The 18,703-nt window shown below is 41.9% G+C and overlaps 2 protein-coding genes across 3 annotated transcripts in view; one reads left to right on the top strand and one right to left on the bottom strand.

The window, feature by feature from the left end:
- Positions 1-211: 211 nt before the first annotated feature.
- On the top strand, positions 212-12,001 carry PCB (Pyruvate carboxylase). Of its 2 annotated transcripts, XM_065487453.1 has the most exons (17): positions 212-388; positions 4,427-4,562; positions 4,632-4,982; positions 5,392-5,537; positions 5,592-5,816; positions 5,872-6,035; positions 6,932-7,094; positions 7,147-7,329; positions 7,386-7,620; positions 7,811-7,861; positions 8,032-8,413; positions 8,469-8,709; positions 8,758-9,007; positions 9,689-9,899; positions 9,952-10,411; positions 11,191-11,334; positions 11,393-12,001. In XM_065487453.1, exons 2-17 carry the CDS (start codon positions 4,427-4,429, stop codon positions 11,645-11,647), a joined length of 3,597 nt encoding a protein of 1,198 aa, XP_065343525.1. In that variant the 5' UTR covers positions 212-388; the 3' UTR covers positions 11,648-12,001. The 2 variants fall into 2 exon arrangements, with proteins under 2 accessions (XP_065343525.1, XP_065343526.1); XM_065487454.1 differs by lacking the exon at positions 7,811-7,861.
- The window catches only part of LOC135941758 (mucin-2-like), a 39,153-nt gene continuing 32,441 nt past the window's right edge, over positions 11,992-18,703 (bottom strand). Inside the window, exon 3 of the mRNA XM_065487455.1 lies at positions 11,992-17,718. Coding sequence (XP_065343527.1) covers positions 17,650-17,718 — 69 coding nt within the window. The 3' untranslated portion in view covers positions 11,992-17,649. The remainder of the gene's footprint in view (positions 17,719-18,703) is intronic.

Consider the following 18,703-nt stretch of genomic DNA (forward strand, 5'->3'; position numbering starts at 1 on the left):
TTAACCCTTTATTTTGTAAAAAAATGCCTTTTTAACTCCTTTAAAACCCGTCATCACGCCCAGCCCTTTAAAAACACGGATCGCGGCGCTTTGTTTACGTTTTCATCGGAGGCGCCGGCGTCAGCGGACGGGAGACCGCGCGCGCACGCCATGTGCGCAGGGGTCCTGACCCCTCCGCCGGCGCAGAGCACGGCGTACGGCGCAGAAACAGAAACAGAGGATTCACTCAGTCTGGCAGCAGCTGCGTGCGAGGCGGAGTCCGTGCGACCTGATCGAATTCTACCTGCCTGCCCGTGAGAGAAACCGCCCCCGTTATCCAGCTGATCAGCGAGAGGCGATCGCAGACCGGCGAAAGACGCTCCGACGACCGAGTTTTTAAAGACCCAAGGTGAGAAATCGGGCCTGCCGCCGCCGCCGCCGCATAATGCCGGCTTGTTTCTTCAGCTATTTTTAAACCCTTTTTTTATGCGTGTCATTTTTGCTATACTTATTCTAGAGAAATTTATTTAGGCTCGATAATTCCTTTTGATGGTTTGTATAATTATCATTTCGCTCTAATTTTAACTCCAATAACCTTTGGTCGCTCGTCAGCACAATTAATAATTACAATAATAATTATAAGAAAGTCATGACGCATCGAAACCCATTAGAATCGTCTTTCTTGAGGCTTGAGGTACAGTGTTTACAAAAGTTAAGGAAATAACTTCAGGCGCTAAAAACTTTCGAGTTTTCTGTTCGAAATAATTATAATGTTGTTGCCCAACCTGGGACTAAATGACCCCGTCTGGCTTGTTAAGGTGTTTATTGAGCTGCGCGGCGTTTGTTGATCTGGTTCTCTATACGCCAATTATTATACCTCCACCTGCTGCTTTGTTGCTACTCCGCGTACTCCGTTCAGGCAGGTGTGACGCAATAGGCGCTGACCCGAGCTCCGCAGCAGCTTTTTTTGTCCTTTTTCATGAGTATATTGAGTTGGTCAAGGGCAAACCAAGGTGGGAGAAGAGACCATAAAGTGAAACCACCATACGTCCTCTAACCAATAACATTATTATTTTCTTTATCGCCTAATTATAATTATTTTTGGCAGATCCGACATCAACATAATAAAATATGCCTCTACGCGAAACTGCGCGCGTACGTTTTGAGTATTGAAACTGATGCGCGGCTTCTTTTATCAGCTCGTGGTGGTGATAAGAATTTTTTTCCGAGCGAGATGTGTAGCAAAACACGACGCGGTTTTTATATATACCATCTGATCAACGTGTGGCCAGCTGGATGAATTGGGTTAGAGTTTGCAACATCCATAATATGTTGTTATTCTTGTAGCTTTTATAAAAATAAAATTTCGCAATAATTAATTATAATGGAATGGATAGCAAGAAATTAATTTGATAAGAAGAATCCAATTATTATAAACGAAACTCATACTTGTGCAATGATAAATTATCCTTGGCGACCGGGGATATAAAAAACTCTCTTTATGATGTGTGATGTGCCAGTAGTGCATCCCTGAAGGGAGAATCTATGCAATATCCAGCAAAGCTTGATTTTTGCTTATAAAGGAGAAAGTAAAAATCTGATCGACTGTAAATTTCTAACAATAAGAACCGAATTTTGGGTTGCGTGTAAGATTTATAACCTAAGTAAGTGAGGGTGCTCAACTGATTTGACAAGACGCTGTAAGTGTTAAAGAATTACCAATCCATTCCATAATTAATTTCGAAAATTATGTTTTATACCTGCTATAGAGTAGCATACAGCGAATGTTACAAGTGCTATCTGTTTCTGAGTGAGCCAAACCGCTTGGGTTCATTTGGTTTTAATTCATGAAGTTAATTTAGGAACTAGTTTAAGAAGTTAATTGAGGAACCAAACCCTCGATCATTAATGTTTGTCAATATTTTAACCAATTTGACGTTTGTTGAATCGTTTGTTGTTTCTTTAAGATTGTACAGGCCAGGAATGGAATAATTAAAAAAATGCATAAATAATTATTACAAATAAATCTTGCAAAAAGGGCCACAGTTAAAAATAAATCATAAAAAAGCCCAGTTCTCTGCTGGCCTAACGGTAAGATCGAGACAGCAGCGCCAGTGGAAGCGAGTCAAGTGACAAGACCAGCTTTTTAACTCGTGTTAGTTGTCACTGTGGCGCTGCTGTCTCGATCTCGAGGCCAACGCTTCGTCCAATCAGAGAGCCGTTCCCTTGTCTGATTATTTGTCGCAGACCAGAAACCACAAAAATAACGGTGTTTATTTACGTTTCCTCCGACTTTTGGCACGTTGGTTCGCATTGTTGACCGAGGGATTCGGCTAGCATACCGAAATTGACCATCAGAAATCGATTGGTATTGTAAAAATAGAAATTTTAGTGTTTTTTTTAGTAGTAAAGACCTTGGAAAAATTTCTCACGCATCCCAGACTTCACGATTACCCTCGCTGTCGAAAGGAATCTAAAAAGGTCCTTGCACCTAAATGAAAAACCGCAGCCACGTTCCGCGCGAGCTGCATTTCTACTCATATTTTTCTCACTGTCGCTGTGAATATTTCGCCACAGCGCCGACGTCTGCGAAAAGGACCTTTGCTCTTACGATGATATAGGTCCATTCGGCGGGCCATATCGCATAAATCCGACTCCATATAGCTTGATGGCGTGTCCTATTGGCACCGAGAACTTTATTGCTCTGAAAGTTAAATAGGCCAGCATACTTTTGTGTCTCACTCCGTTTTTATTATGAGATCGATCAACCGAGTGGACAGACGAGCATAAATAATTTTATTTATCGTTTGACTAAAACAGAAGCACGACTTTAGGTTCAAAATTACATTTTTCCGAACAAAACGGTAAAGCAATTAAATAATTTCTTTGATCTTTGCTGAAAATTGTCTTGGCGAGCGAACAGATTCTGAGAAAAAAAACCCGTTTTCAGTTAGATTGTTGGTTGGTTGGTGTGTTTTTTTCTCTAGCTGTGCGTAAGGATTCGTGCGGCCACGAGGAGTCAATTAATTTAATTTCCTTTCGTCTCGCTATTCCTGGCAAAGTGCCGACGCGATTGGGCGGCGCGTGCGGCGCTGCAAACGCCGAGATCCTTTTAATTCTGAATGAGCCAGCGTGAACTTTAAAACGAGTCACCGCGTGCACTTTGGTTATTTCGCTGACAACTAGTCTAACCTGATCGCCAAGGCCACAACCACCACTCGCTAGCTCACCGACTGAATTCTCGTGCATTAATTTAGGCCCTCGGCAAACCACTTAAGCGCCGATTTGGGCTAATTGGCTGCGTGAGGAGCCGCAATAATTACACAGCTGCTGTATAGGATTTGTTACACTCGCAATTTTAACTGTTTTGATCTATCTTATCTCCTCGCATTACTTATTTCTATCTTGACATTGCTTTGTGTTGTACTCACATTATTTTATGCTTATTATCTAAGTAAGCTCCGGCATGCAGTTTGAATCTTTAATTACGTAAGCAAAGACGATGTTTTTTATATGCTATTGCCTCATGACCGCTTCATTGAATTAATTAAGATGCCAGTAAGTGAGTGGTACATGTTCTTTTGCTGGCGACGATTGTGAATGACGGACACCACGGAGTTTTAATTCTGATTGAAAAATTTTAATTTTAAAGTCGAATTTCTGAGGATGGGAAAACCTAGCTTCTAATCTTTTCATGTTTAGCAAAAATGTGTTTGCAGCAGTCTTCGTTCCAAAACAAAGTTTTCATAACAAACTTATTTTAAGAAAACTATGTGGTTTTTTTGTGTGTCGCGGTGATAGAGGCATCACACTTATCGCTCTTTTCTTTGTTAAGGGAATTTCCAACGCAGCTCATAATTTAATTTGCTTTATGAACCAACACACCCATTAATCTTCAAGATTTTAAATTGTCCTCAGATTTCAAACAGGATTATGCGATAAAAATAATTAAAAGCTGAGAAAATAATAACAAAATTTCTAACAGGGTCAGGGCTGCTAAAAATCCCTATTTTTTAAATTTATTATGACGGATTTTTTTAAAAATGTAGTGCAATGTTTAAAAAACGTTTATTTACCAGTTTCTTGCAGCGTAATTTAGTTTTTAATAATTTTCTAATTATTTGCTCATGGCCTTGACTTAAAAAATTGTTAATAGATAAATTTTGTTGAGAAATTGACACTTTAAAAGAAAAAATCTACACAGTAGAGGCAATTTTGACCACTCCCATCGCAAATTTTAGATTTTCTAGGGGGAAAATTGAAAAAATTCATTTCTTGCGTAAGAATTTGGTAAAAATTGAGCGGTTAAAACCTTTAAAAACCAATGAGGCAGCAACCCTGAGAGGGGGTTATGGTAAACACTCCCTTCAGTTAGGACTCGAGATTTGGAGTTTACAATTACTAAGAAATTGATTTCCAAGTATTAATTCTATCTTTTTTGGCACAGATGGTTCTTCGATGGCCGTGCGGCCTGTACTTGAGCACGCGGCAGCGGCTGCTGCACCTGCGGGCCCACCAGCCGCGCTGCTACTCCACCGACGTCGAGTACAAGCCGATCCGCAGCGTGCTGTGTGCCAACAGAGGTGAGAGCCAAAAAAACAAACTATATAAAACCAAAGATATGATATTTCATTCTGGCGTGCAAATTGCAGGTGAAATCGCCATCAGAGTGTTCCGAGCGTGCACCGAACTGGGAATCCGGTCGGTGGCCGTCTACTCGGAGCAGGACAAGATGCACATGCACCGGCAGAAGGCGGACGAGTCGTACCTGGTGGGCAGGGGCCTTCCCCCGGTGCAAGCCTACCTCAGCATTCCGGAAATCGTGCGAGTGGCCAAGGAGAACGACGTGGATGCAATTCACCCGGGCTACGGCTTCCTCTCCGAGAGGGCCGACTTCGCGCAGGCCTGCATTGATGCTGGCATCAGGTTCATCGGGCCCACCCCCAAGGTTGTCCATCAAATGGGCGACAAGGTTGCTGCCAGGCAAGCAGCTATTGATGCTAGTGAGTCCTAAATTTATAAAGTTGTAAACAAGCGGGCTCTGCCTTCCAGCGCCTCCAGCCCTGCGGGCGACTGTCCACTGAGACAGGTGCGCGGCTCGCGTTACCATTTCTCGAGAATCGTGTCGAAAAAATCGCGAGCGGTAACGTCGGAACGGTCGGCGGCGTTGGAAAAATCGCGAAAAGTTGGTCCGGGACGGATCTCAGGGTGGGGTACCCTGAAAAAGGTCGCCAGGGTCGGTCAGGTTGTTGGTCTTGCCGAGACGAATCGATTGAGACCTCGTGAGTCGAAGTCCATCAATCCGCTGAATTTATACAAAAATAACACCATGGCAAAAAATGACTTGAGCGCGTCAAAATGAGTCCTAAATTTATATAGTTGTAATTTTTAAAAAAAATCTCTTGTTTGCAGAGGTGCCTATCGTGCCAGGAACCCCTGGACCTATCACCACCTCTGAGGAAGCAGTCGATTTCTGTCGGAAGCACGGTCTTCCGGTTATTTTCAAAGCAGCATACGGAGGGGGTGGTCGAGGAATGCGAGTCGTTCGAAAAATGGAGGTTTGTAATTATTTTTATTAATATGCATCCTGATTAAATATTAATTCCGTTCAGGAAGTGGAAGAAAATTTCCAAAGAGCCAGCTCAGAGGCTTTGTCGGCCTTTGGAAATGGTGCCATGTTCATTGAGAAATTCATAGAGAGGCCTAGACACATTGAAGTGCAGATTCTCGGCGACAAGGCAGGCAATGTCGTTCATCTGTACGAGAGAGACTGCTCTGTCCAAAGAAGGCATCAAAAGGTCGTCGAGATTGCCCCTGCCCCCAACCTAGACAAAAAGGTACAATGACAATTTTTTTTTTAAAAAAAAATCGATTTATTCAGTGCTCAATTAGGTGCGAGATCAAATGACTGAACACGCAGTTCGCCTTTGCAAATCGGTCGGCTACGAAAATGCAGGAACCGTTGAGTTTTTGCTTGATGAAAACGGAAACTTCTTCTTCATCGAGGTTAACGCTCGCCTGCAAGTGGAACACACAGTTTCAGAGGAAATTACCGGGTAAAATTTATCATTGTTAACATTAGTCCTTAGGCAAAATCGATCTTTCCGACAAAATATCAAATTTTTCCGGGTTTTCCGGGATGATCCCTGAAAACTCTGAAACATCATCTCTCGGTAGTGCAATTTTAAAAACAAATGTTTTGCTTTGAATTCCTCTACCCGCGAATTAACACCAAATTTAATGTCTGAAGGTCACTACCAAAAATGTTGGTTTCTAATTTAAATTTTGGAAAATAGCTTTTTGGATATTAGAATTTTGAAATTTTGCTCAAAAGTTGTCCCTTAACATGTGTGAGCTTGTGTCAAAATTTCATAGAGGTGTGCTGATTTATTTTCGAGAAATTCCGCTTTAAAACTCAAAAAAAATGTTTTTTTGTGTTTTGCAAATATTTGCAACTCCAAATCCTTGGTTCTAACCATCAGAATTTCAAAAACTACCCCCCGTTGGACTCGCTTCGACCCCCTCTGACCAGCTGAAGGTAGTAGAGGGTGATTATCTCCACCCCTTTCCACCCCCTGCGACAATTTCAATTGCAGAAAGTGTAAAACTTTGGCTGCCATACCGTCGCTTTAAAACTAACCATCCAACCTCATTTGGGGGTGGAAAATTAGCACCCCTAAACTCTTCAGCTGGTCAGGGGGGGTGTATTCAAGTCTTTTGTAATACTAATTTTTAGAACCCATGATTTGAAGTTGTTAATATTGGCAAAACACAAATTTTTTTAAAAAAAATCATGTTTTTCTAATTTTGGAGGGCAATTTCTTGTAAACAAGAATAGAACACCACTCTGAAATTTGCACTTGAGTTCAGAATCTCAATTAGAAAACAAAATCAACAGCAGTTAACCTTTGACCAACATGAAATTACATTTTTTATTTAAAAAAAAATCTAGAATCGACTTGGTGCAGAGCCAGATTAGGATTGCCGAAGGCATGACTCTGCCTGAGCTTGGAATGACGCAGGATACAATAACCATGCAGGGCAGCGCCATCCAGTGCAGAGTGACCACGGAGGACCCTGCGAAAAACTTCCAGCCGGATACTGGACGCATTGAGGTAGGAAAATTCCAAAAATTTAGAATTTCTGACTCAATGCACCAACCAACAGGTCTTCAGAAGTGGAGAGGGCATGGGAATCCGTCTGGACGGTGCTTCTGCTTTCGCCGGTGCCCAAATTTCGCCGTACTACGACTCCTTGTTGGTGAAGGTGATCGCTCACGCGGGAGATCTGCAGGCGTCCGCTTCCAAAATGAACCGAGCCCTCCGTGAATTCCGAGTTCGTGGAGTGAAAGTGAGAGGAAAACAATTTAAACCGGGGGTTAGAAAATGACATCTAAATATTTCCAGACGAACATTCCATTTTTGCTGAACGTGTTGGAGAACCAGAAGTTTTTGAACGGCACCGTCGACACCTACTTCATCGACGAGCACCCGCAGCTATTCCAGTTCAGACCGTCGCAAAACCGGGCCCAGAAGCTGCTCAACTACCTGGGCACTGTTCTCGTCAACGGACCATCCACACCCCTTGCTACAAGCCTGAAACCTGCTGAGGTCGTTCCCCACCTACCCGAGATTCCAATGAGTAAGCAATTCATTTCTCTTAATCTGTGCACAGTAGAATATATTCATGAATTCTATTTAATTCTCATTATATTTTTGTTCGTAATGTAGATAAAAATTTTGTGTTTGTAACTGGTGAAATTATAATAATTTCTCGTACTTTCTAAGGGTTAGCATGGCATGTTTCAATCATTTCATTTTTCACTGTCCAGATCTTAAAGCTGCCTCTGAGGCAAGTGAAAGTGAAGACGAGTGTGAATATGGTAAGACATAGTTATCTTTTTTCTGTTCGTAGCTCATTAGTCGTTTTTGTTTGTTTTCCCTGTTGAAAAAACTGCATGCACATGGTACAATTTTAAAGGAACTAAATGAAAAATAGTTGTTTGTCTGACAATGTTTGAATATCATCATTTTAACATGTGCAATTTTCAAGCTTTCAAGCCTCCCAACGGATTCCGCCAAATTTTGTTGGCTGACGGGCCCGCGGGCCTCGCCAAGGCTGTCAGGAATAACAAGGGTCTCCTGCTGATGGACACGACCTTCCGCGACGCCCATCAGTCCCTCTTGGCCACCCGCGTGCGCACCTTCGACCTGCTCAAGTCGTCGCCGTACGTGGCGCACAACTTCAACGGCCTGTTCGCCTCTGAAAACTGGGGCGGTGCTACATTCGACGTCGCCCTGCGCTTCTTGCACGAGTGTCCCTGGGAGCGTCTCGAGGAGATGAGGAAGCTGATCCCCAACATTCCGTTCCAAATGCTGCTCCGCGGTGCTAACGCTGTCGGATACACCAATTATCCGGACAACGTCGTTTTCAAGTGATTTCCTAATTTAATTTAATTAATCACTGTTGATATTTTTTGTATTTCAAAGGTTCTGCGAGCTCTCTGTGCAAGCGGGAATGGACATTTTCCGCGTCTTCGACTCGCTGAATTACCTGCCGAATTTGATCCTCGGAATGGAAGCTGCTGGAAAGGCCGGCGGCGTGGTCGAAGCTGCCATTTCCTACACGGGAGACGTGTCTGATCCCTCGAGGAAGAAGTACGACCTCAACTACTATCTCAATCTGGCCGATGAGCTTGTCAAAGCAGGCACTCACATTCTCTGCATCAAAGTAAATTATTTAAAATTCAATTTAAATTTAAATTAAAAAAAACTCAAGGACATGGCCGGTCTTCTGAGACCCACGGCCGCCAAGCTGTTGATTTCTGCCCTGCGTGAGCGCCACCCTGACATGCCCATCCACATCCACACGCACGACACGTCTGGAGCTGGAGTCGCCTCCATGCTGGCCGCTGCCGAGGCTGGCGCCGACATTGTGGACGTTGCCGTCGACTCTATGTCTGGAATGACCTCTCAGCCCAGCATGGGCGCCATTGTCGCTTCTTTGAAGGGAACTGAGCTTGACACAGGTACTAACAACTGAGATAAAATACCACAATTTCCACATTTTACATAAAAAACGCGACAGTTATTCAGGGTTGCATTTGCTTACTACCCGGTTTTTTCACCAATTTCTGGCGCAAGAAATGAATTTTTCCAATTTCCCTCAGGGGAAATCTAAAATTTGCGATGCGAGTGTTCAAAATCTCCTCCATTCTGTAGATTTTTTCTTTTAAATTACTATTTGCTGCCTCAATTTCTCCATAAATTAATCTCTGAAAATTTTTCAAGTTGATGTCATGAGCTAATATCTGGAAAATATTGAAAATTGAGGTGCACACATTACCTGCAAGACACTGTTAAAAATTGAAAAAAAAGTTTTTCATTACTGCACTGCATTTTTTTAATGCGGTTTTTTTGCAAATATTAGAGGTCTCAGCCGCGAGATTTAAGGAAGCAGCTTAGCCGTATTTCTTGCCCAGCGGCGACTGCTGGCCATTTACATCGGCGGCTGATGTGGCTGACAATATTTTAAACATGAATTTTTATAGAAGCTTAACGGCCCAAAGGGCCGCAAGACATTTTTTTCTCCTGTACTTTTTAATTTTCGACTCTTTTTCCCTGGTGGCTGAGGCCTCTAACAATTTTATTCACCTAATTCTGAAAAAGCCTAGACGTCATAATAGAAACACTGACTGAAATTTGATTAGGCATCGAGCTGAGCAAGGTCAGCGAATACTCGGCCTACTGGGAACAGGCTCGAACTCTGTACGGACCGTTCGAGTGCGCTACAACCATGAAATCCGGAAATGCTGACGTTTACATGAACGAAATTCCTGGCGGCCAGTACACGAACCTTCAGTTCCAAGCCTTTTCTCTTGGTCTCGGCGATTTCTTCGAAGACGTGAAAAAGGCCTACAGGTATAATGAATTAAATTTTGATTTTCGAAATAATTATTATTATAAAATTCAGAGAAGCGAATCTGTTGCTGGGAGACATCATCAAGGTGACTCCGTCCTCGAAGGTGGTGGGCGACCTGGCGCAGTTCATGGTGCAGAACAAACTGTCGGCGGAAGAAGTGTTGGAGAAGGCGGAGGAGCTCAGCTTCCCCAAGTCGGTGGTCGAGTTCTTGCAGGGCAGCATCGGCGAGCCCTACGGCGGCTTCCCGGAGCCCCTGCGCTCCAGGGTGCTAAAGAACATGCCCAGGGTGGAGGGAAGGCCCGGTGCGTCGATGCCACCCATGGACTTTACGGCCCTGAAGAAGGACCTGCAAGAAAAGCATCCGCACATCTCTGACAAGGACGTCATGAGCTCCGCCCTTTATCCGCAGGTGGCCGAAGAATTCTTCGACTTCAGGGACAGTTTCGGGCCTGTTGACAAACTGGACACTCGCATCTTCCTCACGGGACCCAAAGTTGGAGAGGAGTTTGAGGTTTGGATTTTTTTATTTATTTATTTTCAGCCACAAAAATTTTTAGTACATACTTTCCCAGATGTAATGGTTGTTTTGTTGACCTTATCTCGGAATCTTTTGCATTTATTAATTTTAAGCAATTTTATGCGTCTGTGAGGAAACATTTTTTAGGTGAAAGGTCAAGCTCATCAATTTTTAATTTTAAAAAATGAAGGACATTAAATATATTTGTCGAGTTTGCGCAAAAATGTTGCAATTTGTAATATCAATCTTGTCTGAAATTTTTGCGGCTGTGGAAGTTTTAGTTTTTCAGATATTTCAGGTCAAAGGTCGAAATTAGAAATAATCTGCTTGTGAACGCGAGATCTCGGCTTCTGCTGGCCAAAAATGCAAAAGCCGCATGTCGTTTTAATCGTCTTGATGCCCCCTGACGAGCCAAAAAGGTTCCAGGGTAGTGTAACCTCCCCTTTCCATCTCCCTGTACCCCCGATATTACAACCCCTCAAAAATTACTGCGGTAAAATGCTAGAATTGTTTTTATTTGACTAAGAAATTGACAAACGCCTTTGGTAAAATCCAAGCTTAGCCCTGAGAATGTGTGAAATGACCCATCGATCGATTTATCTTATAAAACACTGATTGTAAACCAAATTTCATCAAATTTGAACCGAAAACTGAATTTTTAAAACATTTTTTTCTTTTTCTTCAACACCCTTTAAATTGCTTAGAATTAATTTTGCATTTAACTCTTCCTTTATTTTATTTTAAATTTTAATTCGACCGGTTATTTGTTGCAGGTCACAATTGAGAGAGGAAAAACTCTTGGGATTAAAACTCTGGCCATGGCCGAAGATCTGACGGCAAACGGCGAGCGGGAGGTGTTCTTCGAGCTGAACGGACAACTGAGATCTGTCTTTATTAAGGACAAGGAGGCAGTCAAGGTGCGTTGAATCCCTTTGGGCAGCTTCCCGAATTCATCTGCATGGCGTCTTTTTCCAGGAGCTGCACATCCATCCGAAAGCACAAAAGAATGTGCGTGGCGAAGTGGGCGCCCCGATGCCCGGGGCCGTTATCGAAATCAGGGTTCAAGAGGGGGATAAAGTGGAGAAGGGAGCGGCTCTTGTCGTCCTCTCTGCCATGAAAATGGAAATGGTGGTGCAGTCGCCGGTGACTGGCATTGTCAAGTCGATCGTGGCCACCAAGGGGATGCGCCTCGAGGGCGAAGATCTGCTCATGACCATCGAAGAAAAGTGAAAAAAGTCTCCTTTGATCAGGGCTCTCTGTTAACGTAAAAAAAAAGAAAGAAAATGTTCTTCCATAGCTCCTATATTGCTTCTCTTATCATACATTGTTGTCCATTTATATTTTTTATACTTGTTAATACTGAATTCTGCATTTTTATGATGAAGAGCTTGTTGTTTTTTGGGTAGAAATGTACGAGTTTAGGCAGAATTATCAAGACTGTTGCAAACAGACGAGAAAAATCTGTGCTTGCCCTCAAACAAAGTTGTCAAACACACACAATACCGCGCTTTCTGGAAAGCATATCTGTGACACGATTACGTCTATAGATTTATGAAACCATTAAACAAAGTCTGTATGGTATAATAGCGTAATAATTTATTTTTCCTTCCCATATACACTTATTCCGCTATTTACACTTAACAATGCTACAGCAATAATGAGTTTTAAGCCGCTTTTTTTCGACCAAGGATTCGTCTTACACGCTAGATCACATAAAAGTAAAATTATCCGCGGAACATTCAACGCTCAGTGTAGCGAGGCGAAGTGCTAAAAATAAGCAAATTGCATGACACAACTCGAGTCAAGTGCGAAAATTTAATAATTAAAAGGTAGAGGAGACGAGTGTAATTTACGATATTTCGGCAGGCGGCGCGTCGGCGGCGGCGCGGCCTGAGAGTTTATTAAAAAGCCGGGCGCTAATTAGAGGCGCGGAAGACTGCTGCTGGATGACGCACACGCGTTGCCTTTTCTAATAAATAGACGCACCACCTCCGCGCGCGCGTGTGTCACTGCTAATGGATTTTTCAACCGGCGGAAAAGCTCTTTGTGATGAAATTTCGCCAGGAGAGCAGCAGCCCTCGCGCCTGTCTAATAAGCAGAGCAATTTTCGCTCGGAGAATTTTCACCCTCGCCGCCCCCGCAATCAGCGATCGCGCGCGCAGCCTCTGGTAATTAGAATTCGCCGCCCTGACACCTAGACGTCGCGAATAATTTTAGCCGGGGAAAATTGTTTTTGTCAATCCCGGAGTCTTTTGCTAATTTTTAACTCAATGTTTGTACGAAATGTATTTGTCTTTTTGATTTATAAATTATTAATGGAACTAAAACACTGAAGATTTAAAGTTTATTTCAGGAGATTTTCTTTTAATTTTTCGCCCATTAAAAAATAAAACATTATTTGGTTTAAATTTTGAAATTCATCGTGGTAGGTAGCTCTGAAATTGCGCATCGCTCAATAAACAACCAAAATTTCCCTGTTCTTGCAACAAGGAAATTCGCGTTGGCTTAAACGCAATTTTCCGCTACCTTTTTTGATAGTTAAAAAACAGTTTTAAAAGTTTTTAATCTTCTAAATAATTTTCAACTTGAATCGTGTGTCTGATATATACTGAGCGTCCAATTTTATACATGATGTACACATTTTATATGAATATAAGACAGCGATTTTTACAATCTACACTGCTTTATTCATAGTGGAATGTTGTGATGGATTCTCTGCCGTTAATTTTGACACAGACTAGACGTCAGAAGATTGATTTTTGGTCCTTTTGCGTGATATACAGGGGATTTTGATTAATTCGTCTCTCATTTTTCCACACGAAAAAGGGAACAATATATGTATATAATATATGTACCACCTCCTACACGTAGAGAAAACCAAGCGTGGAAAGCATTTTAAGGAAGCCCACGAAAAGAATGAAAGGCACAATTATTTGCTCAACTCAAAGGTCATCTCATTCACACTGTGTGTTTGCACCTACCAAAAAATGAATTAAAATTCAACAAAATATGACAACGACGCGCACTGTCCTATGTTCAGCAGAGTGACACTGTGATTCACGAGTTGTTAGACTAATTATTGATAACCTCAGCAGTTTTCTCATCTAATGAACGAAAGTTTACCCGCTTAAACGAATTGTAGGGGATGTACATTTGGTTCGAAGGCACAACATGCACTCGAATTAATTAAATATTTATTATAAATAGTGAGTGTGTGTATTTGCAAACACCCGCGCCAACAATTAACCAGCATTTCCCTAAAAACTAAACCCTCAGGAAACTATATTTCCAGTTTTTTCATCTCATCTAATTTTCATTACAAACAGCAAACTTCTGGGTCCTTAATTTTCCGTGAAAAATAACTTGTGTCCACTAATTCTGCTAGTAACTAATTCATATTGTTATGGTTTATATATATTATGCTGTAGTACACAGTGAGGCTAATGTTGCTAATCCACCATATAATTTTTAACCTTCGATCGCGTGGGTATATTTATATATCATATGTATATAACAATAAGCTTTTTTCCAGTTTTCATCAGTCGGATTATGTTTTGAAATCACAATTAATAATAAAGCAGCCATTAGTTGCGTGGACTACTCCTATATAGGACATCAACTGTGCCGTAGCAAACCGTCGGCCTGCGGAAAATACAGTACATGATATTTATATATGCGCCATCAATCCGTAAAAAAGATTAAAGGACACACGTGTAGTCGAAAATTATTTTTTATGTTTAGCTTAAAATTCTGAAAATCATAAAGTTGTAAGAATTATTGAAAAACGGCATCAACGTTATTAAAAACCGTCTTTGACGAAGTTTCTGAACACACCAATCGATTCCTGAGGGTCGAATTAGGTAAAGTTGATATTTTTACCGCCCAAAGAGTCCAGCGCGACGTGCGTAGCACAAGTAGAACTTTTTCCCGCCAAAATAATATGAATACGAGAACTGCGCATGCGGCAGAGCTGGTTCGAGCATTTGCAGATAGATCACCTGTACGAATGACTTCTTTGTCAGATCCAGCCAGCTCTGACGCATGCGCAGCTCTCGTATTCATATTGTTTTGGCGGGAAAAAAGGTTCGCACGTCGCGCTGGACTTTTTGGTCGGAAAAAATATCCAGTCAACCTAATTCGGCCGTCAAGAATCGATTGGTGAGCTCAGAAACTTCGTCAAAAGTCTTTAAACAAGCGTTATAGAGATAACAGAAACTACATATGACACTGATGACGCGACAATATGGCCGCCCTCTTTTTCCATCAAATTTATTGATGGCTATCGCAGCTGCCGATTCCAAAAACTCCAACAACAAACACACTGATTGACAGAAATTTTAGCCTGACATGTCCTTTAAAGAGGTCAGCATTAATTTGGAAAATAAACGCGCTTTATATTCTAATCAGAACAACGGCTCCGCAGGGGAAATGCGCAATCAAACACAGGCCAACGATTTTTGCACCACAAAGCGGCGGCGGCAGTGAATTTGTGTATGTGTGTGTGTGTGTGTGCGAGCGAGTGCTAATAAATCTAATCAGTATGGTATGTACAGCGCTCGTCGATTTATCTGCGTGTGTGCTCTCCATATTCTAGTCGGCGGTATAACGATCAAAACATACGATATATATAATAATCAGAGGGTGCATTCATCGCGCAAAGCGCTCTTTGACCATTCAAATCACGTACATGCACTCGCGTCTCTCTTTCCTCTGTAATCAAACCGTCATCATGTATATATACCGATTGATTCGGCGGCGCCATCGCCAGCAGAGGACAGAAAAAGACACGCCAAGCCCCTGGAAAATGAAGTGCGTCATGCGTGCGTTTGACGCTCGAGGAAATCCGATGAAAAAGGGAAATTAGAAACTGTTTTGCTAACAAAAATGATAATTTTGAGATCAAATCGGATTCCTGACTCAATTAATTTCAGCTGTTCGCGTTTATCTATGCGCGAAGGGTTGGCGTGTATTTAGTCTCTCAAGTGTATAGTGGCAGAGGGATAACCACTTGATAAATGTCAACAGTTTCAACCGCAGGCACCAACTAAATCACGTCGAGGGTCGAGATGCCACCCCTGCCTGCGTGCGGTGAAATAAATGTCAGTGCAACATACCAAATAATTCGGTAGTCGCGTCAGGTCTGGACTGATATTGATTGATAATAGCCATTTATATTCAGTTGTTGGACACGTACACATCTGGGAGTCGCGGCATACATGCATACATATATTATATTTCGTGCCCGCGCGCCGTTTGCCTCTGGCTATTCGTTCTCTTTTTGTTTGGCTCGGCAAATGTACTGCAAAATGCAACGTTATTGGTATGCAATATCGCTCCAACAACGAGAGAGAGAGAGAGAGAGAGAGAGAGCACACAGTCGGTCTGACACTGTGTTGAGAGAGCCATTATGCAACCGGCATCGCTCACTATCCTGCTCCAGACAAGCGTATCAGTGGCTTTATTGTGCAGCAACAGGGGCGGAATCGGACACTAAATACTTGGCTCAATGCTTTCCTCACAAGGAAACTCTTATTATGGATTGATACAGGACGCGCAACAATTGAAAATTATTTGATCGATAAACAATTTGTTCTACAATTTGCAACAATCAAAAAATGACCTTGCAACAGTTTTTGTAGCGAATTTTCTTCAAAATTTAGAGCGCTCGACCAAATTTTCTTGGCAGATTTCCATTCCTCTCGTCCAGATCTATTCTACAGTGTATGAAACTTTTTGGGGATGCTCTTTGTTGTGAAATAAAACCAGATTTCAAGTAGGGGGACAGTCGTCACCTTTTGAAAAGCATGATAACCTTGCAGAAACTTTTCTAAAAATTTTACGCTGCTACTTAGGTCAATTTTTGCTTCAACTAAATCCTAAGGGATGAGTTCAAGCAATGTCAACAAGGATTTTCCAGGCTTTTTAATAGTATCAATCATTTAATTTTGAAGAAAACCGTTACTTTTGGCGGTTCTGAATTATAAATATGCTGGCGACCAATCAGAGACGTGGCGCTGCATCAAAGAGCCAATCAGAGAGAACCACTCTATTTTCTGATTATTTCCTATCGTTCTTTGCTTGATTTTCTTCGCTGATTTTCAGCACATCGAGTCGAATTGTCGACCGAGTGATTCGGTTGCCTTAACTAGTTAGAAAATTAGACCCTGACAGGAATCCACACGAATCCAATTATAGTTTTAAGAGGAATGATACTGCAAAATCCTGGAAAATGCTTGTTGCCAATGCATAAACTCATCCCTTATTGTAAGAAGTACTGTAATTTTTTGAGAAAATTGGCTGGAAAGTTACCGAGCTTTTCAAATGGTAATGGCTGTCTCCTTACTTGAAATCCGATTTAATTTCAAAACCAAGAGTTTCCCCAATAAGTGGCACACACCGTTGGACAGATCTCTACGAGAGGAATCGGAATATGCCAAGAAAATATGTTAAAGCACTGTAAATTTTGGAGAAAATTGGCAAAATTTGAATTTTTACTGTAGCAAGGTCCTTTTTTATTATTGCAAATTGTTGAACAAATTCTTTATGGCATCCAACAATTCAAATAATTTTTAATTGTTGCCCTGTGTCATTCCACTTTAAGAGTTTCTTTGTGAGTCAGATGAACAGAATTTTTGTCTTTACTCCCTTTTAGCAGGTGCCGTAAAAATTAGATATGTCTCGTTTTATTTAATAACACAATTTTCGGCTCTGGTTTCCCTTTGACGTGCATTATTTGGGCGCCGTTTGCCACTGAACGAAAGGCGCGCGTATTTACTCAGCGGCGTGCGCGGGTGCTTTTTATATATGAAATCCAATCCTACTCACATCCGCGCTAATGCATCCTTTTCCACGATTCTCCTGCACACTCGCACAATCACAATGGTGCATTTCATACCGTGTATATGTATCTACTTTTTATAACTGCTTTGACGCAGACACACAACCAACAAGCAGCAGAGCAGCGAGGGACATACGTGTGTTGTAACAATTATTACCGGCAGCATCTCCTTGAATACGCCGACGAGCAGACGGGGAGATTTTATTGCGATTTCAATGCTATAAAGAACAAAATGAATTTGCCGCAATTTCCATGTTTTTTCCTGTCAAAACGGAACATGAACAACTTTTTCTGCTCTTTTTTTTATACAAAACGCCCATTTGTATGTGTGCAATGTAACGTGAGAAATATAGTAAAGCGGCATTTTCTGTTTTCCAGGTTGCCGGCGGCTGAATTAATCCTCCACCTCGGAGCCCTCAGTCAGCAGCGTCGTTTTGTCGCTCTGGTTGCCCTCTGTGCCCATCTGGAACAAATAAACGCACGAGATTAAATTATTTATTTATTTTCGGCGTTATTTAGGCTGTCGGTCGGAAAATTGGTTCAAAGAGTTATTTACGAGGGCCGTAAATTGGATTTATATTTGAAATTTGATTCGAATTTCGGTGCGGTAATGCACAAAGCGGACGGAATTCGAAAATACAATTAGCGCCAACTCGATTAGGCGCGCGGCGTCGGCGTAACTCTCAAATTTTCGAGGGGAGCCAACCGCAGGCCGTAATTTAATTTTTACCGGCTGATATTGTCGTGCCGGCGGGAGATAGCAGTTGCGTAATAAAAGCTAGTTATGCAGCACAAAGGGCCCTCGAGGGAACCCAGGAGCAGGAGACTGCGGTAATCTCAAAGATATGAAAAGTACGTCCCCGCAGCTTGCGTGTGCCACAATTTGGACACTCTTGCGCACTAAAACCTTCATAAATACATCAGAACGCTTTAATAAAAAAAATTCAACTCCTGCCGTATAGAGGCGAATTAATAAAAGAGGCCATCTTTATTGCGCAGCAAATTTAAAAAATTTATCTCTAGAAGCAGGATAAAAATCATTGCCTGAAGAAAAATCTGAACTGTTCCTCGTGTCGTACATGAATTTTACTTTTAAAAAAGAAAACTTATAAGCCTATGTTAATTTGATGTTGAAACACATCGTATTGTTCGTGCTTAGGGTCACGTATAAAGATATTGTGTTTAATCAGGCTTTCTTCTTGAAGTAATTTCATTGTGTTGCTGCATGGTAATATTTTTTGAGTGCACTTACGGTGCCAGGAAAATTAATAAGAACAAAAATGAACTCTCTCGGTTGGAGGACGAAACAAAACATCTGGAGTGCGGCCAATTTCCCGGCCGGCCAAGTAGCAAAAAGAAAAAAAAACTGGACCGATTTGCTCAGATAAATAGTTTGCGATTGTTCTTTGGCGCGCATTTATTGGAGCGAAGGCCACTAAATCTCGAAA

This window comes from Cloeon dipterum, chromosome 4 (genome assembly GCF_949628265.1).
Source record: "Cloeon dipterum chromosome 4, ieCloDipt1.1, whole genome shotgun sequence".
Lineage (NCBI taxonomy): Eukaryota > Metazoa > Arthropoda > Insecta > Ephemeroptera > Baetidae > Cloeon > Cloeon dipterum.